The sequence below is a fragment of the Protomyctophum parallelum genome (assembly GCF_964188405.1).
Source record: "Protomyctophum parallelum genome assembly, chromosome: 4".
NCBI classification, from domain to species: Eukaryota; Metazoa; Chordata; class Actinopteri; order Myctophiformes; family Myctophidae; genus Protomyctophum; species Protomyctophum parallelum.
Genome location: NC_139700.1, coordinates 22,335,551 through 22,359,541, shown reverse-complemented (window position 1 = coordinate 22,359,541; position 23,991 = coordinate 22,335,551). Strand labels below are relative to the sequence as shown.

The 23,991-nt window shown below is 41.4% G+C and overlaps 2 protein-coding genes across 2 annotated transcripts; one reads left to right on the top strand and one right to left on the bottom strand.

The window, feature by feature from the left end:
* Window positions 1–1,011: 1,011 nt before the first annotated feature.
* Window positions 1,012–2,532, top strand: LOC310857507 (transmembrane protein 60-like). The gene is made up of 2 exons (XM_083763207.1): window positions 1,012–1,138; window positions 1,381–2,532. Exon 2 carries the CDS (start codon window positions 1,458–1,460, stop codon window positions 1,860–1,862), a length of 405 nt encoding a protein of 134 aa, XP_083619333.1. The 5' UTR covers window positions 1,012–1,138; window positions 1,381–1,457; the 3' UTR covers window positions 1,863–2,532.
* Window positions 2,533–2,915: 383 nt separating this feature from the next.
* On the bottom strand, window positions 2,916–19,577 carry LOC310858118 (uncharacterized protein; the record flags this gene model as incomplete). The annotated part of the gene is made up of 8 exons (XM_083764184.1): window positions 2,916–5,629; window positions 5,970–6,078; window positions 6,905–7,072; window positions 7,267–7,409; window positions 7,540–7,677; window positions 17,409–18,067; window positions 18,658–18,801; window positions 19,091–19,577. The coding sequence occupies 8 exons, from the start codon at window positions 19,575–19,577 to the stop codon at window positions 3,893–3,895; spliced, it is 3,585 nt and encodes a 1,194-aa protein (XP_083620310.1). The 3' UTR covers window positions 2,916–3,892.
* Window positions 19,578–23,991: the final 4,414 nt, after the last annotated feature.

Sequence of the window (23,991 nt, the reverse complement as noted above, 5' to 3'; positions counted from 1 at the left end):
CACGCACGTCACGCAGCCGGAGTCCGACACGCTTCGAACAGAATGTTGGGAATTGGAGTCTTGTAACTGTGAGTTTTTTCGGTCCGTGTATTTTACGGCCATTTAAACAGTAGGCCTATTCAGAATACTGTTTGGTGTTCTGAAAACTGTTTGTCAAATATATAAATTGTAAACTTCTGAATACTGTTTAGAAATTGTTAATTAAAAACTTAGAAATAGGTATTTAAAACGAAAATATAACCTGATTCTAGATTTTCGTTGGTGTGTTCGAAACAGAATTACGAATTCAAAACAAGACGCACTGCGACCTTATATACTCTAAGGTCGCGGTGCGTCTTGTTTTTAATTCTTAATTCTGTTTCGAACGACACCAACGAAAATCTATCGCTGACCGTCTTAAGCAAAAGTTGCGATTCTTTCGAATTAATTTAATTCGGAGATAAAGTGTTAGAATATTCTTCATACGCTTTAAACCACACCACTTGTATTAGGCCCGGGGAATGCAGGTTTAATAAGGCCATCCCATCTCTCTCCCGGGTCAGGTTGAAATTGAGAGCGTTCCAGATCAACAACTACAGCAAGAGCAAACAAACCCAAACTGTTGCAAGAATCCCACAACGTGCGGATACAGCTGGGCAAGACTGGGCACAATGATCTGGGCACCTCGATTTTAAATTGACAATGTTGTCCAAAATGTAACAAATGATACATATTTTTTTGTAAAATAATAATAAACTATAACTATTTGAAAATGGTAAGCTAGGCTTTAGGTCAGGAAGTAGTGGTTGCAACCATACTGTGGCCATTTGCTGTTGTCTTCAAAATAGTCAGCTTTTGAGATCGCTTAGCAACACATGATCGGGTCAGGGGATCACATTGGTCAAACCAGAGCCATCTTACTTATGGCTATCTTACTTATGGCTCTGGGTCAAACCTGTGCTTTTGTTTTGACAAAACGGAAGTGAAAGCGTCACTGTTTGCACTTTTACCGTTTACGGAAGTTGTTGTCTGACGTCATTGTGAATGCCAGGGCGAAAACAAAACAAAGTCGACATCATTTGTATCCTCGTTAAGTAGCGTGGCTGATGATTTAAAACGGAGTTTTCGCATACACACATTGGCCTGTTCCGTGAGCGTGGTAAAACATAATATTTGTTTAATATAGTAACTTATATTTGTTTTCTAGTCTCGCTATTTTCGTCTACAAGTAAAATCTCACACAGAAAAACCTCATCCATTGCATGTAACCATACTATTCGTTGTGTCTATCGAGTGTATATATATGTTTGTACTGCAGCCTTTTGCCCGTTTACACGATTACGTCACCTGAGAGAAGTTAGTAGTTAATGCTATGGTGACATTGTGTGTTTGTTGTGTTAGGCACCACCTCCAGTTCATCCCGACTCCTTGAGAAGTTGAGATACCCTGCCTGGAACCAGATGTTTACCAGACTTTAGATGAAAATGTCTCTGGTCCAGCGAGTCCTCCTCTCTTGGATTTTCCTCCTAATTTTTCTCATCATGTTGGTCCTCAAGCTGGACTCCAAGATCCAGTGGAACTGGTTCCTTATCTTTCTCCCCGTCTGGACATTTGACACAGTTCTCATCCTCATGCTGGTGGTGAAGATGGCAGGGCGCTGTAAGTCCAGCGTCAACCTGCGAGACGGCCACCATGACCTGGGGCGGAGGGTGTGGTACCTCATAGCTCTGCTGCTGAAGCTGGGCTTCTGCTTGACACTGTGTTTGCGTCTGGAGAAGCTCACAGACATGTGGCTCAGCGTGGTCTGTGTCCCTCTCTGGGCTCTGCTGGTCGGGGCGCTGGTAGAGCTGGGTCACAATGTATTCCGCTACAGGAGGGATTGAACTGAAAATGAAGCTGGGACAATGACCACCCAAGAGAAGGAAGGAGCTGGGGTTGTGAGACTGGGCTGAGTTTTGAATGTAAATGGAGGCAAAGAAGTTTTTCTGTTATCACAACGGGGTACTGATTGTATACACACCTTTATGCAATACCTTTGGAACTTACGGTAGTTCTAATGAAGGCTTTTTCAAGTGCACCAACATGTCATCTTTATCTTCAGATCATAGTCAGCTCATTCTGTATGTTGCTCAAATGTCTTTAGTGAGTGGAAGAGTGGTGAATAAGAGGGCGTGAAAAACAATCTACAATACTGTAAACATGAGTCCTGTGACACATAACATAGGCTTCACAAGCATGAATACAATTGACCTCATGCCTTTGTTTTGTGGCTTTTGTGTTCATGCATTTTAAAAGATCCATGTCAGTGGCAAAGTTAGAATGCAAATGCACAATGCTACCTTGATTCCTCATATGCCTTCTGTAAAATATAATGTTTACATCCTTGGAAGGAATCTTCTTTGATCTCATTATGGGGCGACTAGTTGAATGGGTACATACCGGTATGCCGCCTCGGAAACATAAGGTCTCAGCATACCTGCCCTGATGAAGACTCCTGTGAGTCGAAACATGTTGGCTGTTTTTAACTTTTCTAAATAAAGTACCTTGATTTTATCCACCCTCTCCTCATTTTTACCTTTGAGTGTTCGGATCGCCGCCTTTTTTCATAAGGTCCCTGGTCCCAGCATGTGCGATGGCCATAGCAAAACAGGTAGCAAGGGAATCAGAAGGTCTTTGGTTTGATTTTTGCCCCCCCACCCCCTGCGAGGTGTCTGAGCAAGACACGTGACTCCTTACTGCTCCCCCCAAAGCGCTCATTAGAACCATCTGAACAGCCATCAGTGAAAACTGAATTTTCTCTGCAGCATTAACCCCCACCACCCCCATTATAACGAGCTGCAAGCACTTTGTATTCCTCTAAGTCTAAATGAATACATTTGCAAATAAACAAATTTAAACCTAGCGAGGATAAATATAAGACTCATGAGAAAGCCAAGTCAATATTACGAACCATTTATTGGGAGGTTCTGATCAGAGTATAAATCACACTACCAAGTCTTATCTTAAGAAATAAAATGTATTTACAGCAAAATTCTCACATAAGTTGCTTTCAAATAAAAACAGACAGTAAATGATATAAATAAGTTCTATGGAAAATAAAACTCGTCTTACAAAAAATATATGCAATTTCTGTTTACATTTTCTCACATTGGTGCTAATACATCTATACTGTACAGTTTCAGTACATACAGTATCATTTACAGCCCTGTGTGAGTCAAATTAAAGCTTCATTATACTTTGTTGTGCAACAGTGTCACTCGCAATAACTGACTTTCAGGCAATACATGTTTTATTGCTTGAAAATCAGTTAGCGGCAAGCAACAGTCGTGCTGTCATAGTATAAATTAGGCTTCAGTCAAATCTGAAAACAACCATTTGCTCCAACCTTGAAGTGATAATCAAATTATAAACCAGGATAGATTAAAGCAATATAGCAAAAAAGAGCATTTCCTTTGGACAGCAACAACTTGCTATCATGTTCCTAACAATGAATGGAGGTCATTCCTATATACGTGGAGTAAGAAGGGTTGTTTTCAGATTGACTAGTAGAGTACCTAAAATAGGTGCTTTAAGAGCGTAGCTAAGTAGTGCACAGGCACTGACACACGGGTCACATAACAGGTTTGATATACAGCCTACGTACATTCTCTAACAAACGTGAAGTGAGCTACTTAGCTTACATTCTTACATAGGTGTAGTTGAAATACTTTGAAAGCACATCCTCTGTTCATGATACCACTGAAATAACATGGCTCTGTTGGTGTAATGCCAAGTAATACAATGGGGAGCTATATTAAAAAGTCAATGCTTGAAAGTGAAACCAATATTGTGAAATAAGGATGCATTTTCCAAATATTGCAACATAACCTGAACGTAAGTTGTACAGTAGAAAGAAGACTACACATCTAGACATTCATATTAAAAAGTCTTTCTGCGCTTGGGGTGTGTGTGGTTTAAGTTGGTGTTTTAATGAGTGCTGTGGTCGTGTGTCCTGTACAGACATTACAGGCTTTGTCTGCATGGTGTCCTTTACTTTTGGTCCTTTGGAGGGCACTATTGTCCGGCTGTCAGACCCAGACTTTGAAGATGTGCCTCTGGATTCACTGTGATGGTGAGTCTTAAATCTACTGTCTGTGAAGGAGTGAGACAGAGTTTGGTGAATGTCCATTGGCTTAAAGAGGTCAAAGGGGATGAGCGTCCTTGGAGGTTTGTGTTCTGGGGGAGCAGAGCCTGTGGTAGTGTTCAACTTCTTCCTCTCTTCCTTGAAGCTCACGTCTTTCTCCCTCTTTCCTTCCTTTTTAACAACAGCATGCATGTGTTTTTGAGCACCAGCCTTCCCATCTTCTCGCCCCAATTTGGTGTGTGACAAATGTACGGATGATATGTTGCTCTCTTTGGCCTCTCTATGGCCACTCTTGTCTTTCTTCCTGTGCAACGACTTGTGTTTATGCACACCAGACTCTCTTATTTCCTCTCGATCATGCCTTGTGTGAGACGCTGCCTGTATGCCACCCCTGTCTTTGTCATGCTCCTTCTCTCGCTTTATTTGAGGTGGCACCTCTGCCTCCCTGACACCCTTCTCCTCTCGCTGAGCAGGCAGTGGAGCTTTGCTGCCCTCTCTTGACCTGTCCTCATCCTCCTTCTTCCTGGTAAGTGTCGTTAGACCGCCCTCTTTCCCACCTTCTGCCTTGGCTTTTTCCCGCTCTCCCTCTTTCCCACCTTCTGCCTTGGCTTTTTCCCGCTCTCTAATTCTCTCTTTCTCTCTCCCCTTGTCCTTCTTTTCCTTCTCCTTATCTCTACTCCTCTCCTCCTTCTTCTCTCGCTCTTTGGCCCTTTCTTTGTCATCTTTCTCCCTGTCCCTCCCTCTGCTTTTCTCCTTTTCCTTCTTGATTGGGATTGTTGTGTATACAGCCGAAACGCCAATGTCTTTTGTTTTTTCTTTAGGGCCCTGGCCCTGTGCGGCTGTCTTCTGTGGCCTCTCGTCCACATCATAATCTTTCCTTAAGTGCTGTGGGGTCTTTGAGGAAACACTGCTGTCTCCAGCTTCCTCCTCGTCCCCTTTATATGGTGTCTGATGGGGACCTGTGCCACCATCTCTCGCTGCCTTACTTTCTCCCTCCTCGGCCTTGATCTCTGCAGGTGGATCATTCGGCTCAGTTTTGGGGCAGGTCAGAGACTCTGTAGGTGACGAGTCCATTGCTTCCGTCTCTGTCACCACCACCTCCTCCAGGTCTTCGTCCTTGCATGTCGGCGTCGGCCCTGGCGAGTACGGCACCTCAGCTTCCACGTCTATCACCTTCAGTGGCTTCTCAGCGGGACTGTTACACTCACTCATTCCAGATGGAATGGGATGCTCGTCCTCATCTTCCTCTTTGACTTGAACTGGCGTGTGTGTAGGCATGCACCTCCCCTCTCCCTCTTCGTCGTCTTCGTCTTCTTCTTCTTCCTCCTCCTCCATCTCCTCCTGTTGATGGTACTGTTTAAGGCGGACATGCCAGGCCAGGCTGCAGACGGCCGACACCGTTTTGAACTGGTGGACCACTCCCCGGGGGATGAAGTAGATGTCGTCGTGATAGAGCTGGATACGTGCGTAGCGGATCCCCTCCCTCCTCAGCTGGTTCAGCTTGGCATCGTCAATCCACTGCACGCACTGTGAAGGGAGTGGTGGGAGGCACAGGGAAATTCAATCACCTCGGTAACAACAGACGGACAATGGTAAATGTGAAAGGAGTGGAATACTGGAACATGTCCAAGTGGGATTCTATTTCAAGCTCCCTGCTGGCCTTTTTAAATCAGGTATACAGTAGGTATCTGAATGATTATCTGGATGATTTTTGCTTGAAACAGTGGACATGGTGTGCAAAAGCCTTAAGAATTACTGGTATATCCCTACATGAGTTCCTAATAACAGTAGAGGATCAAGTTCCACAAACAGTACCAAATGAAACATCAAGTTCCAGATTGAAGATTTCAATGGTGTTGTCACTCACCTGTGACAGCGGGGGTTCGTGGAGGTCCAGCTGGAGCCTCATGACCACATCTGGGAAATCTCCAGCGTGGAAACATACAACATCTTTGGTGATCCGTGAGGGAATACCACTGTAAAAAGACAGAGGCCCAATGTGTGAATGTATACGTTTTGCGATACAGTATTCATTCTCAAAAACAAAAACAAAAATGTACCGATATATGGTAGGCAAATGTTCATAGAACTAATTTCCTTTGAACAGATTGCACAAAAAGCACCAGGCGCTGTGATAAATACAAATGCATGTTCTAATTGCATAAACTTTTTTTACTCAGATTTGATGCAGATGGTGTGTTATTTATACTATGAGTTATCCTAAATTTTGAATTTGCTTACAATATCACAATATATTGAATTGTAAACACTGTATCGTCATAAATTATGGATTGTATTGCCAGATTCTTGCAAATACAGAACCTTCTAGTGTACCCTTTAAATGATTATTTTTTCCTAATAAAGTTGTTCTTCTTTTCTTGTTTTCTCCTCCCCCCCAAGTAAGGCAACTTTGGGTGAATACCAGAGTGTCGCCCATTTACCAACCCCGCCCGGGCTCACAGCCGGCGAACTGTGTGCTGGTATTCCTAAAGTAACCCAAGTAAATTATGCTTAAACGGTTACACCTAACCCTATTCCTAACTTCAGTAAAACTATGCATATACCTTACCCTATACCTAAACTTAACCCCGCCTAATCCTAACCTTTCTAACCTTATTCCCAGTAAAACAAAATAAAGAATACAAGAACCGCGGCACCGAGTGGTCGGCGGAATAAATCGGGGGCGAGATGGATTATGGGGACTGTACTGGATACCCGTTGGGTATAAGCGATATATTAATTAATTAATATTATTCTATATTAAACAAATAATGGAAGATTAGACTGTCATTGTACACCCACCCTTCTCCGTAGCGTACAGCCTTCAGCACACCAACGGCGGCAGTGGTTTGTCTCTCGAACCCCTGACCAATGTGGTCAGCATGGGCTCGCGTCCGGTCTTCAAACAGCATCTCCCTGGGCTCACTGGCTCTAGGCAGGTACTGTAGGTTCTTTATCTCATTAGTGGACCTGCAATACATTCATCAATTGTGTTCAGGAATGTGATGGGTGCAAAGAGAAAAAATAACACCCACTTTCAACTTTCAAAAATTGCTAAAATAGCAGAACTGAAAACTAAAATAGAAATAGTAGTAGCATTAAAAACAAGCAAATAACAGCAAATAAAAATGAAAGATAGCATAAAGAAACCATTCAAAACCCACCTTTTTCTTTTGAAGGGAGATTTTGGCATATCTGCCATGGGGATCATCTGTTCACCTGGTCTGACCCACATGATGGGGCCATCGTCACTCTCGGTGGGGCTTTGCATCCGCAAGTTGGAGAACGTCCCCCATGGCAGGGTCCGCTACGCAAACACACCGAAAATATTCATGGTCAAATAATAATGAATGATCACAAAAGACATTAACACATCCACCTGCTACAGAATATGAGCACATGTACATAATTATGTTATATGCATAAAATCCACTAACCTCCAGAAAGGGAGAATCCGCCAGCATGTGTATGAACTCTGGGAAGTAGTCCCCCACCTCCTCGTCCACAGCCCCTACCAGGCTGACCTGCCGCATGGCCCCGGCACGGTACGTTCCCTGGGAATATGTCCTCTTGACCTGTAGCAGGATCACAGCAGACAGCTCAGGCAAAATAATAACACCTAATTAACGGGTAGGGCAAAAATAAATTATAACAAATGTTTTGTGGAGGTCTCTATTTTTGAGGGGCACTAGCCCTAACTATACACAGCTTTGTGTGTTTGTTGGGTACCACATTTGTGATGATTTGATTGGCCAGTGTTGTGTGTTTGTGTGTACAAAATAGTGATGATTTGATTGGCTGAGCACGGAATGTGTACCACATTTTGTGATGATTCGATTGGCTGAGCACAGAATGTGATGATGTATGATGATAAGAGTGCCCCTCACTTCACACAAGTGTGATTTGTTCTACCCTTCCTAGACTCTTACAATTCAGTGTTTTGCCATCTCTCCAAGTACGCCTATTCTACAACCTCATCTATGCATTATTGTACATGACAGAAATGAATACTACTTGGCTAAGTTTTAATGTTATAAATTAAATTGTGCTTATATAGCAGTAGTTACAGGATGTGCATTTCTGATTTGACACAGACAATGTTGGGAAGATTAAACCGATTCCCAAATAATTGCATCATTTTAAAAGCCCTCGCAAGTTAATTCAAAGTACTGTACGTTATGTTGAATAAAACATTCAGCGGCCTGAAAGTAGGATAAATGACAACATTAGAGGAACATTAGTGAATTCACACAACATTAGTGTTTCGTGGAGGCAGATAAGTATTGATAGTTTGTCAAAGGATAAAAATCCTCAGACAAACTATCAATACTTAGCTTCCTCTTAAAACATACTCAACATTACGTTGAGTATGTTTTAAGATTTGTGTTGTGCAGCACAGCACACTTTGGACTAAGCTGGTGGTCTCTGTAAAGTAGGTCAAACCAATCAAACTTATTAAAGCTCTGCACACTGCAGTGGGCTCATTCACAGTCACACATGCATACAGGTGTGAGAGAGCAAGACAGACAGACACATGGGACAGTTGGACACTTACAGAGACAGAGAGAGTGAAATCAAGGATGAGAAACAAAACATTGCACCAAATTGTTGGCCGTACAGGCATGTCTGGACAGGTTTTAATTGCCCGCAGGTGCTCGCCTTTTACATGCCCAGGGCAATCGAGCAATCCTTATTGTCGGACCCTGAAGTGCAAGCAACGAGTGAATGTTTTAAGTAAACAGACAAACCAGGTCTAAAAGTAGTTTGAGTTACATAAATCAAACACAATGTAAATAGACCACTCAATGAATAGCGTTCATGGACTTCCCAGTAGGTGAACTTCAAAACAAAACCTGCATTGACACTATATGATTCTCATGGTATTAGTAATAGTCTCTCGAGACAGACAGTTGCATCACACAATTTTCCATCAAAAGCTCCCATCAATCAATCTGTACAAGAGTAGCACTAAAATGGATCATGAGTGCTGTAAAGCAGATGTCCGATTCCCCCCTACCTTCATTTTGTCTTTGCAGTCGCAAATAATAATAATTCCTACTATAAATCGAATTAGTCAAAGCATAAATGGCTTGCTGCTTAGCAGAAATGGAAATTTGAAAATAATATAGTTTTGAGATATTTTAAAAGATATTTTCAGAATGACAGAAATTGCAAATGATAACATTACATAGTTGACTCTAAAATAGTTGTCTGGCTTGAGAGACCAACATAGTACCAGCTAATTCAGTCTTATATTGAAGTTCTGCTACAAGCAGCTCCAAGAATTAGTTAATGAATCAGTTTTGACATACGCATTATAGTGATACGCTGGTGGCACTTGCCTGTCGGGCATGTACTGGTCATGTTCTACTTGCCAAAAGGTCATGTCCAGTGCCACATATATATCATCCAAATTATGTACATTTTGTTACCGTTAAATTCAAAACTTTTTTTTCTTTTTACTTTCTGGGGTCGTGCGATAAAAATGTACCTACATGTTTATGCCAGATACCTACTATGAATATGACTATGGGTTCACACTTGTTATTTTATATTTTTAAGTGTAGCAACAGTGAAAACAGCACATAGGTAAAACAGTGCTCTAATTTTACAGTCCACAGACCAGAAGACAGAGCGCTACTACGTTCTGGTGTTTATACAGATATCTTTTTGTTTATAGACAGTTATGCCCCCTTGCAAACGAGCACCTGCCCGGTCGGGAAACCTGAAAGCAAACTCCACCTGCCCGAAAGTTTTATTTACCTGACAGATGCAGGTGGGCAACCCTTAGTGTCAAGTGTCAACACCTGCTGGGCTCCTAATTTAATGTTATGATTAGGCTCAGTTTTAAACTCACTCGTATTTTAATTTTCAGGCCCGTTGAGAACTCTTTCCTCTTCTCCCCTTTATTGAGGAGGTTTTGCAACACTCAATACACAGGATAACTAACCTGAGCAAAACATTACCTGGCCATGTACATTGGTGAAAAACTGAACACATCTAATCTAACATTACAATTATTTACGGAATATACATAGTTCCTTCAATTAAATTCCTAGAGTGTGTGTTACAAACAGTCTTGTGAAACTCATCCTCGCTGGATGAATTATTGCTTTAACATTGTTTCTTGTGCCTCTCCATGTCATATCACTTAGATGCAACACAAACCATTTATGACTTGAAGTCATTATCTTAAAGGGATTGTGACATTAAAAAAAAGGTTTTGGAATTGTTCTTGTTTTTCTTAGGTTTTCTAATCTCAATTGCACCCAAAAAACATTTTCTGTGATCTGGGGTTTTCTGGCTCAAACAGGTGCTCTGATTTGCCGGCAGTAAGTGACATCACTTACTGCAAATCCCATATATGTCAATGGGATTTGCCAGCAGATGTCACTGTTTCACTGTGTTGCCTGTTTTCATTGTAGCTCAAAAGGCCCAAAAAACCCCAAAGAAAACTTCAGACCACAGAAAATCCACTGAATGTTCAAAGTTCAGGTTTTTTGGGTGTAATTGAGGTCATAAAACCTAAAAGAAAAAGAAAAATCACACACGTGTGAACTCTCTCTCTCTCTCTCTCTCTCTCTCATTAGAGACACAGCACCTACCCTCTCTCTGTTTCTGGCGCCCCCTACTGGTATAAATAAGTCACATACTCGTGCTCATAGTTACAGGTACACAGGTACACGGACATTGCAAGCTGGATGTAGAAGTGGTTGCACCACTCAAAAATAAATGAAAATGAATGTCATAAAACCTTTAACTTCCCTGCAAGACAGTGTGTTGTTGGAGGAAGGCTAAATCTAAAGGTGTGTTCACTGAGAAATAACATTTGTTTGTACGTCGTGCTTACAAAGTCAATGCAAAGACACGACTACGGCACGATGTTGCACTGATGTTTGCTGCCACACACAACATAGATTGGATAGCAGGAATTATGTTCAACATAATGAGCAGGTGGCTCTTAACAGAGCTGTCTTGGGTGTTTTTGTAACGCCAAGAGGATACAAAAGTAAATTGGTTACACCCAAAGAGTTAAATTATTACATCTATCAATTATGTAGGGGATAATATCTGCCTAGGTGGTCATTGTCGGGAGATAATTCACCGATAGGGGGGTTTAACCATGGACGCGAAGCGGAGGGTGCTCGAGGGTTTGATTATGCATTGGTCTGTTATAGAGCGGAGTGGTCATTATCCAGAAATAACCGCTGAATTCGGTGATTGACCAATCAGAATCAAGCATTCAACCAAGCCATGTAATAATACCATCTATCATGGTTAAAATGGAGTTCCAAGTTACAATGGGTTTATAGGAAGGGGGCGTGTCTGATCAAATATATATATCAAATATCTAAATACTAAATCAAGCAACTTAAAAACGGTCTGGGGTGCTCACAAAAGCCAGAGTAGTTAAAATGACCCCAAATATGTTTGAACGTGAAATATCCCTTTAGGTTAATTAGTTGAGGTGGAAGTGAGATAGATGTCTTTTCTTTTCTTTTTAGTGTATGTAGTACGAAGTATGCGTCTTTATAATATATATATATATATATATATAATTTTGTCAAAAATCTATATTCGAGAGATGACTTCCGCACACCCGGTTCAATTTTATAGCAGGTGCGTATAGGTTCTGGCAGAACAGCAAACGTTTTAAGGAAGGAGGAGAGACCCGCACACTGCCACCGTAAAAAAAAAAGTAATATTAATATAATTATTTGAGAATAGTTTGTCACTTCATATTTAATATTTCAGCATGGTTCAAACTTCAAAGAGTCAAACAGTATGAGACCCTCATCTCTGGTGGTTGTTTTTACTGAAAGAATGTCCTATATTTAAGGGAGGGCGTAGTGTTTGTGCAGGAGATTGTGTGCACGTGCGTTTGTGTTGTAGCTTCATGAAGCGGAGTAATTCCTTTCCACCTCTCATTAGTTATTCATTACTTAATTTGGTTCAGGGTATGTCGTAAAGACAAGGCAGATGCTACATATCAGGACAGTTTGCTGACTGACAGCTCGCTGCCAACGTGTCCATGTATTCGTCTTCAGTAGACTGGACAACTCTTAACGCTGTTCTTTCAGGTCTCCCTAAAAACTGATCAGACAGCTGCCGTTGATTCAGAACACTAATGCTTGAGTACTTTCTAGTACCATGGATTATATCACTCCAATTCCCAGATCTTTACACTGCTCAATCTGTCAAACAATATTTCACAATACCACTGTCGGCTTGCAATTGCAAAGCACTGAATGGTTATGGGACAGAATAAATTTCTGATCTTGTGAGGTTATCACTAAGACAGGTCAGAGACAAAAATACCTGATGTGGGGATTGAACAAGACATCCTATCCAGAACTCCCAGAAAAATGCAGGTCTGCACTACCGTCTGCTAACAACTCTGTTCTTTCAAAACAAACTGAAGACATCTCTGTTTGCCTTTTACTGAGGATTTTTAATCATTTCTTTACCACTGTAAATTACCTTTTCTTTTAACCTAGTAATTTTTTCTGCTCTTAATGTAAAGTACTTTGAATTGCCTTGTTGAAATATCAAAATGCTATATAAATTACAAAACTTGCCTAGTCTAGTAGTCTTACCGTACCATGCAATTAAACCGTTTCTTAACACTATAATAAACTAAAATACAGGACTTTGGGTAGTAGTTTAAGAAAGATGTTTTTCATTTTCCCCCCAAAATTATGATATTAGGAGGTCTAGGGTGCACACACATTCTACAACCCCTTCTAAATCAGTTAGTTCTCCCACTTGTATTTATATCTACTATTTTTTAATAGCCAATGCCAAAATCTAAAATGACACAGATGCTTTCGTTCCTGGTTTTAATGGGTCGAGTACTTTGCACTATGTAACTTTTGGGGGGAATAAATCTTATTTTGCTAAAAGGTATACAAGGTATACAATACAAGTTGCACAATTGGGGTGGTGGTAATTCACCGTATTTGGTCTCCCTGCTCTTCTAATGTATATCCTGTGGTCTAGTTTGACTACTTACTACTCTTGTTTATTAGTCGTACTGCCTGAAGGTCAAAATTAAATTTCTTCCCTGAGCAAGCAGGCAGGCAGGCTCCATTAGCTCAGTGGTACAAAATGTCAGCACTTGCATTGGGGACCGGGTTTCAAATCCAGGGTAGGACATTGAAGTTACATAGTAACTTGCATATTATGTCACATTGTCAGTTTAAAGCCCTGCCTAGATTTCTGTGTGGAGTTTGTTGCATGTTCTCCCCATGTCCCCTAGGCCCTAGGGTAGGTACCCTCGTAAAAACATGCAGTAATCCTGATCTTCTATACTACCTGGTCAGCCTAATGGAGAGGAAAGGAGCTGGTTGGAATAACGTGTTCCTTCCACATGCTACGTCCTACCGGGGAAACTCACCCATCAGGTGATAAGAAGCGGCCTGCTCACTCCTCATGCATCGAAGGAAGCATGAGCTCAGTTCAGTTCGGGGCTCTCCCCAAGTTGACGCCCGGCCCAGGGTTACGGTTTAGGCAATTGGCACCGGGTGAATAATGGTTTCAAAATCGTAGGATTACAGTATTACACACATATATATAAAGCAAAAAAAACTGCAGCTGATTCAGGAGGTCTCCACTATTCAATATTGGAGTAATGATGGCCTATTTGTTACCAGTCCTTTCTGACCTAAACTTTACAAAGAAGAACAAGAGCAGTACACTGGATATCTCACACACACACACACACACACACACACACACACACACACACACCAAGCTGAAACCCATGATAACTCTGACTGAACTACTGTCTGAAAAGGACAACACTTCCCTGTCTGCAACTATACTATTACTGGCAAATTTGGAAAGACGTCTCCTGGCCTTTACAGATGACAGCCAAAAATAAAATATGCAAATAAATAGGCGGGACTGATGATGACCAGCATTATATATATAATATATCTGGATAACGTTTAGTTGTCGTTTCATTTCAGAAGCTCACATTTCTGAATACAATTTTGATGGCCTATACAATACAGTAGAGGCCAACCAAGGATCTGGCCAATATATCAGACATTCAGACAAGTATCTGTATCTGCAATTATGCAGCAGAAATGTTTTAAAAAATATTCAAAAATAGCTGATCTACACCTTCCAAAGGTCACAAGCTTGTATTGTATTTTGGCTATTTTGTTATTTTCTATTTTTGAAACAAATTACTAACAGATTTTGCACTTTGATAACATATTGGTCAAAATAGTTTATCAGTGGTTAGGGAACCCACAAAATCTGAATCAGAGTCGCTCTTAAAGATCTGGCATGGGTTTTTGCTCTATGTAGGCTATTACGGCTAATATTGTATTCATAGGAGACAATTTCTAAGGGAGCGCTCATTTTACCCTGTCGGCTACTAGTAGTAGCTAACAATGTGCTTTCTCACCTTCTAGTCACTAATCCCAATTTCGGCAGCCACCTCACCAGTCTAGTAGTCACTATTACTTCGACTTTCAACCCACTGGCCAGGGTTCGACTCCTGATGCCGCCACTATTTTTCCAACAACCAATCTGTTCTGCCGGTTACAACTGATATGTTCTGCCAGTTACAACTGATATGAGGTAAAAGACTGAGGTTAGTGTTAGTGTTAAATTTACTTGCGTACGGTCAAGATGAACACAGCAGAGCGCTCTCTACCCCAATGACAACCAATCACAAGCAGTTTTTTTAAATGGTCTCCTACAACCAGAGGCACCCGTGAAGCCCTAGCTGAAGAAACTGCAAAGGAGAAGGAGATTGCCATGCTGCTGAAAAGCTGGTTTCCAGGCCGGCCTAGCGGTCCGGGCACCCAGGCTGGTAATCCAGCCTGACAGCGTGTCAAGGGTTCGAATCCTGATGATCTTTGATGCGTGTTCGGTTGCAAAAACAATAGGTTTTCTGAGGTCAATATCAATTGCACCCAAAAAACCTGAACTTTTAACATTCAGTAGATTTTCTGTGGTGTGGGGTTTTCTGGCTCAAACAGGTGCTTTGAGTTTCCTGCTGTTTGTGATGTAAGATACAGAAAATCCCATATAATATGGAATTTTCCACTGAATGTTCAAAGTTCAGGTTTTTTGGATGTAATTGAGGTCATAAAACCTAAAAGAAAATGAATGTCATGAAACCTTTAAAGAAAATGAGAAAACCTGGTTTCCACAGAATTAAGTGGGAGATGCTGCAGCACAGAGGAGATGAAAGACTATCTTCAGACAGAAGTAAACTTGTGTCTTGATTGACCATTGGTGGAAAAGAAATTAAGACTGATATCTGAGACTGGTCTGAGTATCAAAACATCTAGTGTGTACTCCTGTTACCTACACGGTTTTCTGCTTTTGCATATTGTTTTGTTTTGAGAGACTACTGCCCAATGCCCCTTTAGAATGTGCACATTACATTTTGGAGATGTTATTTTTCACAACATCCTAAATAAATCTGTTTTTTGACAACTTCTCACAACTAAACACTATTTTGTGTTTAGGTGTCTGCCCCAGACGCTTAAAGATGGAGTGCCACAATTTTTGTATTTTTTCATGTGTCTATGAGGTGACAGTACTTCATTAGACACCCTGGAGTCGTTTTTATGTGCAATGGTGTATTAACTTGTATTAAACCAGGCATACTTAATGAACTGGTGGGCGTGTCCACATAAAAGCATGATTTTAACAAACACTGTGCACTTTTTGGAACAAGTTCTTCCTCCTTATATTATAATAATACCTGATGAACATGTTTTATTTGTGTATTTTGCAGTTATAACGTTATAAATAACGTTTTTGATGTGTTACATTCCAAAATAACCTCAGACGCTAGGGCCCTGCATAATTTCATTTTGAGCAGCACTTACGTATAGACATAAGCTGTAATGACAACGGCATTACAAGAGGTGTACTGTAACCAAACGGATACTGAAATAAATGTTACACAGTAGGACTTCCAAGGAAACTATGGGTGTTGGGCTAAAAAGGCTTAACTTGAAAGAGGTAGAGCCCAAACACCTAACAGTAAAAATACTTTATTGGTACAGTCAAACAATAAGACTTCAACCAATATCTCTATTCAGACAAGTCACAGTCTCTCGCATAATACTTTCATTTCCGCTGCGAGTTTTATATATACTTTGGTTTCAATGGAGTAAAGGAATGTACAAATAGGCTATTTGTTCAAAAAGGTATATTATGAACTTTAAAACAAGATTATATTAAGATTATATGTTTTTTGACAACCCTATCCTGGCCGCAAGCCCCACCCCTGCCTACCTCTGATTGGCTGTGGCGTGCGCCGTTAAGCATTCGACTTCCAATCCTAGTGCCCGGGATCAAATCCCTCTACCATCGCTTAAACAAGGGAGAACGAGCCTTCTCTGTCCATGCCCCTAAAATTTGGAACACCCAAAACCATCCGACAAGCAGATACCATTGCATCTTTTAAAACTCTTCTCAAAACGTACTTGTTCAGAAAAGCATTCCCCCCCAGCCCTGTTGAATGTTTGTTCACTGAACTCTGTCGGTATTTTTATCTATTACATTGTTGTTGTTTTTATATTGTTTCTTTAAATATGCTTTCTACTGTAGGCCAGCTGGCTGTAAGTTCTTGATTTGCTATGATGCATCCATTTAAATGTGTTCGATTTTCCTGTGAATTTGTTGTACAGCACTTTGTGACTTTGTCCAGAAAAGTGCTATATAAATAAAGTTATTATTATTACCGACGATGCTACGGTATCTTATCTAAAATTCGTCTCACATTTTATTGGGATTAAGGTTAGGTTTAGGGCATAGTTTTTGTCCCCCCCAGTGCCCACTCGCTGTGCTGAGCGTTGCGATGGCCGTTAGAGCCAACTCACCACCATTAGAGTTACGTACCGATAGGGATAGAATCGTACATTATCGTCTCCCCCTATACAGTTCCGAGCACTATTTTCCACCAGAGGAAAGCCGGCAGTGCTGCTATCCTCGTAGAATGTGACACATGACTAGAGGCAAATGTTCAGTCAGTGTTAGGTAGGCCAATCAGAGACAGGCGGAGGTGGGTCTTTATGCAACCGAACCGTTTAATAGAAACATGCATCCTGACCATAAGGATATGTTAAATGACTAAATCTGAGATGCCGTTAAGCTTACATAAAAAAATTACCAATGTGTGACTTTCATGAGCTGAGCTGAAGTAGAGTGACTAATGCACCACTAATGCACTGAGACGATGTGTGTTGCACCCTGTGGTGGTGGACATCTGCATGATTTCCAACTTTCAAATCCTATCTTGAGAAGAAATAAACATTTCTCAGTTTCTCACCTGAGTGTAGAAGTTGGCCATGGTCGTCGTCTCTATGTCCTTCTTCCCGATCACCTCCACCTTCACTGGTGAATTGGGGAACTTGCAGGAAAAGTAGTCCAGGAAGTCTGGGAGGTAGGAGGCCGCTCCGTGGATGATCCCCATTACGTAGTGCGCCGCCTGGTTCTCGTTCTCGAGGAACGACAGGGCCACAAACTCCTCAGCGAACCGCTGCATCTCGGCTGGAGATAGACTGGAGAGCTGCTCAGTGTAGGCGTGTGCTACCGATGCTCCTCCGTTAGCATGCTGTTCAATGTGGATTAGACGGCCAAATTCCAGACCCGCCAATCCTGGCGATAGGGCGCAGTGGATAGGGGAGCTGTAGCCCAGCCTCTCCCTGGCCATGGAGGAAGAAAAGGGAGACTCTTGATACTCCTGGTGTGGTGCTGCTGATGGCTGGAGGAGGCTGCTGTTGCTCCCGCCGTTGATTTTGCTGAGGAAGTCAGGGAAGTCCAGAGATACACCTGAGCACACTGTCTGGCTTGAGCGATGATGCATCTTGGGCCGGCTACGTCTCTCCTTCTCTCTCTCCCCATCTTTGTGCTTCTTTTTCTTCTTCTTTTTCAGTTTCTTCAGCAGAAGTTCTTCCTTTGAACCAGTAATAGTCATCTCCTTTGGCTCTGCAGGTAAAAGATACATAATTTTAAAAAGGGATATATTAACTTTTTCCCCCTAATTTGATCAATTAGAAAACTCTGAATGCAGCCATGTAAAGCAAGTGGCTTCTAAGAGTTTACTGGATTTGACAATAAGATCATTAATGGTACACCATGTACCTTTGCCCTGTGATTACATAACAAAACAATATACATTTGTACCCATCTTTTCCCTCTAAAAGTATAGTCTATAGAAGCAGTTATCAGCCACTTTAGTAGTGTCTTCACTGTGTTGTGTTGACGTTTACTTGCAGAAAACACATTTCCCACGCTGTTTGGGTGTTTTCACGGTTTGTTTTGGTAGCCCCAAAACATCCCTGTCTACCAAAACAAACAATGAAAACACCAAAATACAGAGTGGGGACAGTGTATTTCTGCAGGTAAACACCACCACAATACTCCAGTCACTTATGACTGCTGGAGAGAGGGATATAAAACAATTCATTCTTTTTTTTTTGTTATGTAAACACAGGGTAAAGTTATATCATAATAGCAATATCAATAATGATTTGAGCACAAGGGATTAATAATTGTTATATTTCGTCCTTAAATACCTTTCTCTGGAGTTGGAGCACTCACGTCTCCGTTTTCTCTAGCAATGTCATTCACAGGTGGCTGAGGTGGCAATGCATGATATTTCCACTGCTCTTTATCCCTCTCTTTTTTCTTATCCGTGTCTTTGTCTTTGACACGGTGGTCTGAAATGCAATGTTACAGAGAGAATGTAAGAAAAGGTAATGTTGCTGCTTGCGCATTCATACTGGTGACATAAATAATAATGGGCAAACATTGGCACGTGCATGCCACCACTTGGGCCTAAAATAAATAACGGGGCCATGAATTTGAAATATTACAAAAATAATGCAATAACCTATATTAATATTATTCTTTAGCGTTAACTTTCACGTGTGAATGTGCCCATATCGTAAATGAATGGACAAACAGCGTCTGTGCAGTGAGTAAACGTGTTGTGTTGTCTTGCCCTACCTCTCTGTAACATTTTCACGTCACCGTTCTCCGTCTTTGTATGGCAGCTAGCAGGGCTCACTTTCTCCACAGCAGCGATGGGTGAACTCTGCGTCTGGGCGGCTCTGCTCTTCTCCTTGTGTCGTTTCTCTTTAGCCCTTTTGACTTTGTTGGGAGGCGACGCGAGGAAGTTGCTGATCTTGAAGATTTTTCGAGCGGGAGCTGCCGCCGCGGCGGAGTTGCTCGCCTTGGCCGGGCCGAAACTCCATTTCGCTGGGCTTCCATAACTCTGCTTCCCGTTGTGTTTTTCCCCTCCTGCGCAGACCTCCCCGTTCACTTTCTTGTGTTTCGAGCCTTTCTCCTCGATGCGGACCTTCTTGGAGGGTGGAGAATAAATGTCACCGGAAGACTGTGGTCGGCTCTCTGGTGGCCGTTTAGGTATCAGGGCTTTGGGAGAATTTGTTTTGCTATTTGCTGCGAAATGCATGGAGTCCACGGACTCGGCCATCTTGGAAGTTTCTATTTTTTACGGTCATACGTAACTGGTGCGTGAGAGGCAGGAGGGGGGCGGGGCCTTGGGGACGCAGAATGGGGGAGGGAGATCACAAGTGGTAAACACGATTGTTTACATTATTGCAGGACACACTTGGCATTGACATTGATGCGTTGGGCTGTTGCAAGCTTGGTAGTAATATATATATACACACACACACACACACACAATTTACATTTACACACACACACACACACACACACACACACACACACACACACACACACACACACACACACACACACACACACACACAGAGAGACATATATATATATAGCCTACTGATAGACGAGAGTGTTCAAATGTATGTGACAATGTGAATTGTATTCAAATACATGTGAATTGTATGGAAAAAATGACTTGACCACCGGCCGTTACTGGAATGTAGGAAATGTTACTTGATTTAAATGCTCCCTCCCTACATTGGCCTACTGATACGCTAACCTCGCGTCACCAGACTTATGCAAGTAATATCCCGAGGCTCTTCTACATTACACCACTAGATGGAGGTATTGTGGTGGAAATCCAGGGAGTGGCGTTTCTCAATGGAACATAACAAATATTCACCCACACAGCTGTTCTACGACTCTTATGAAAACCCAAACAGTCGTAAATGTTGGGTGATGTCAGCTTAGACATGACTCATTTCTATTGCACAACCAAATATAAAGATATTACACACCTTTTTTTAAACATATTCCTTAGTTCCAAGTCACAACATTTCTATTTAATTGATTAGTCATACTTAAATTTCATCCAAGTTGCCACTATTTCTTTTTCTAATATGCATTTATAATCTTAACACAATGCTGAAGCTTTCTCTTCTATAATTCTCTAATATTAGATGACTTTGTTATGACACAAAACAACACAAATCCAGTAAAGATGTGTAAAATGACACTTCTCTGAAACAGTCCGTTTAATTGCACTCCCTCGGTCTAGAGACATCCGTTTATATATCTGGCTACTCCTTTTTTTTAGCAACTAAAGTAGCAGTCCTAATTTACCAAAGTGATTGGAGAGGTAGTATACACACTGTTCAGCCGTGCTGACAGTGAGTTACTCTAAAATGAGACATGTTTATTTCTTTAGGGACACTAAATTGTTCGTAGGTGTATATTACACAGAGCACTGACACAGAGTCAGATCACCAAGGAGAGAAAGAAAATGTTTACAGCATCAAAGGAAGAGCTATTTTGCGCTCCAGCAATATGAGACAATATGAGCCAACAACGGCAAATATGTATAATATTTTAGAAAAGCTTGAATATTATAGGACAAATGCTTTTGGCTACTCTAATGTAAAGAAAATCATCTCAAAAGCCAAAGAACAGTATGCTGGTAAACACAGTGCTGGTATTGAGTGTAGTCAAAGATATTTCTAAAACAGGTGTTGTAGATGAACATTCAGTAATACAGTGGTGAGCATGCAATCCTTCAGGTTAAATATCACTGTCTGTATTATTTATGACATGTATGATATCTGACCCACTGCCGGGAAATGAATAAAGTCCAAACTAATTCAGTCAGTGTGAGGGTACCTGAGGACATCAAACATTAAAGTTGAAGAAAGGTCCTGCAATGCTTTATGCAAATTAGTTTACAAGAGGAAGAGAGCAAAACACATTTTTCGAATGCACCACAATCTTTCCTCCAGGGGGGAACTGGCCCTTTTGTTTTGTATTGATTTCGTGCACGGCTGGGCCTCATCCGTCTACTCCAGCCTTAAAGTACGCAAGACTCCCCGGAGTGTGACAGAAGCAAACAACCCATTCACACATTTTCCGCTCTTCAGTACAAAAAGTCTTGACTATAAAATTTAAACAATATCTTAATGAAGTCCAGGTTTTTGGAACAGAAACAAATTGACCTGTCGTTATCTGGGGTTGGCTGTGCATCGAAAATCCAGCCCAGATGTGAGGTAGCTACACTTGGCCCATCCCTTTCATTTCTAAACTTCACTATCAGTCTGTTAACCAATGGAAAGCATTCTCACACATTTCGATGGAATGTAGTTACTGTACTACAATAAGGAATTGCCTGACAGCAATGCATGCAGCTTTAGTGTGAGAGAGACAGAGACAGCCAATGCGACCTATATTTTATAGGCTCTTAAGCACTGACCCACATACAGTAGACAAGGTGGGTGTTGGATCACATGACTGCACTGCTATGCGTGTGTTTTTATTCAGTTGATGGTCTTTTTAGTTTTACAATGTCCCCCAGACGCAACAAAAATAGTCATTTAACAAGTACGTTTATACCATCAGAGAGTCAGTCTGAGGGTGGTTTCAATATTAAGCTGGTATGGTGTTTTGGACAGACAGGGGATTCATTCCAGTTCGACTGGAAATGGGACACTTATGCATATAGCAGACATGGCCGACGACAATGGCTCTTCTGCCCAAAGTGGATGGAGATGGAGTGGTCTGCCAGTAAATCAATGCACAAAGTCGGACTGATGGTCAGATGTTTGTTCTAGTGCAAATGGAAAAACCACAGTGTTTACACGATGTAGGACAGAGAGCGGGCCAAGCATCTCACTGAGGGAATTCAAAACACTGTTTTCCAAAAGGGCACCATAAGGAGAGAAAAAAATGGTTGCCCATAAATGGGAACAGCCAAGAGTGAGGTATTAATGGGGCATACATAATAAACGAAATGCTTGTGCTGTGCAGCAATTGTGGATTAAATGGATCTCGAGAAACCTTTTCACAAGCCAACTATTAATGACTTCATTAACAGTTACTGTGCATCATCCAGCACTGACATGAGATGAGCACTGAAGGGAGGTTGGTTGCAGGCTGCAGCAAGCGGTAACCGTCTGGGCCATCTCTGCCATGCATGACGTGGCTCCAACATTATAAATCAACTTGGCCGAACATGCAGACATCTCTCTGTGAATAAACATTTCTCTCGCACCATTTCACAGTCTAAGTAGTAGAGTGGTTGAGAGAGGTGAAAGGATACTGGGTTTTAATCCTTGTTCTGGCAACAGTGGGCAAATGTCAACCGATATCTGCGAGTTGTAATAGCATAGCAAATACCTGAGAAAAGATACATCTCGCAATCTAATAATAAACTGCTAAAAAAAAGTATGTTGAGTAGCTATTAGGTTTATTGGGACTATACCTGGACCCTGATAGTAGGATAAAGAGTAATATGGAGGAGTACAGTATAATTATTAATCAATGTTGCTCACTTATAATATAGCTATTGCTATCCTCTCTTACCAATATCCACATATTTAGTTCCAAACAAAGACATCATACAGTCATTTTGTTTTGTTAAACAAAAAGGCTTCCTTTGCTATTATAAAAGACAGCTGAGAAACCTCTCCACCTTCGTACAAGCAGAGCAACTGAAAGGAAACAGCAGAGGACCAGCTTCAAGTTTCACACAGGATTAAATAGGAGCCTTATAGGTGGTGGAATAATCATTACGTTTAACCAGGAATTCATAAATCATATGATATCATAACACATGTCTCATATCCTGTGGAAGAAGCAAGTAAAGCTTTACTGTGACTTTATTTTGTGCCATGAAGCCCTCATTCTATGTTCATTATTTAAACAATGTAGCCTATTTATCCAAAAAATATCATAAGTACCTCTGCATTTGTATCAAGTAGCCCTCCCTGGATAAGCACAGCATCTGACTTTAGATTCCTGCCTTTCATGACAGAAGCCAAAGTAAACCACAATATTTCCTAATCACCACAACAGAATTCTGGCTTTAATCCAGACACCAACATTGTGATTGAAATGCATATTTAGACCAGTTACATCTGCCATTCACATGTTTACTGACCTATTGACAGGAAGCATAGGACATGCCTGCCAAAGCGACTGTCACACACATGCACACATTTAGAGTGCTGATACATGGGGAGAGAATGTGTGTTTATTATTACAATATGGAGCGAGAATGTGTTGCAAATGTTCCTCATTAGAGGTTTTGATTAGGTTGAACTAATTTGGTAAATAGTAATAAGATAATATCATAATATGAATTAATTCCATATAATGTGTGGTTAAAAAGGATGACAGATTCACAGCTCACGCTCAATTTATAATCGTTTTAACCTTCTGGTCTACACTATTCACTGAGAAATGCTTCCATTCACAATATTCCTCTCATATGTTTTTCACTGTTTTATCTCTCCTCTCTTTCCTAATCTCCCTCACACATCTCAACACATACTCTGGACTGAACAGGCCCATCAGCTCTCTCCTCCCTTCTTGTCTGTCGGCCATCCTCCCTCCTCCCCTCTCTCTGTCACAGCTTCACAAAAACTGAGGTGGGTCACTGGCGTCCTTCAGCACCCTCTTCCCCTCTCTCCCTCCTCTGCCCACTAGAACTCAGGACA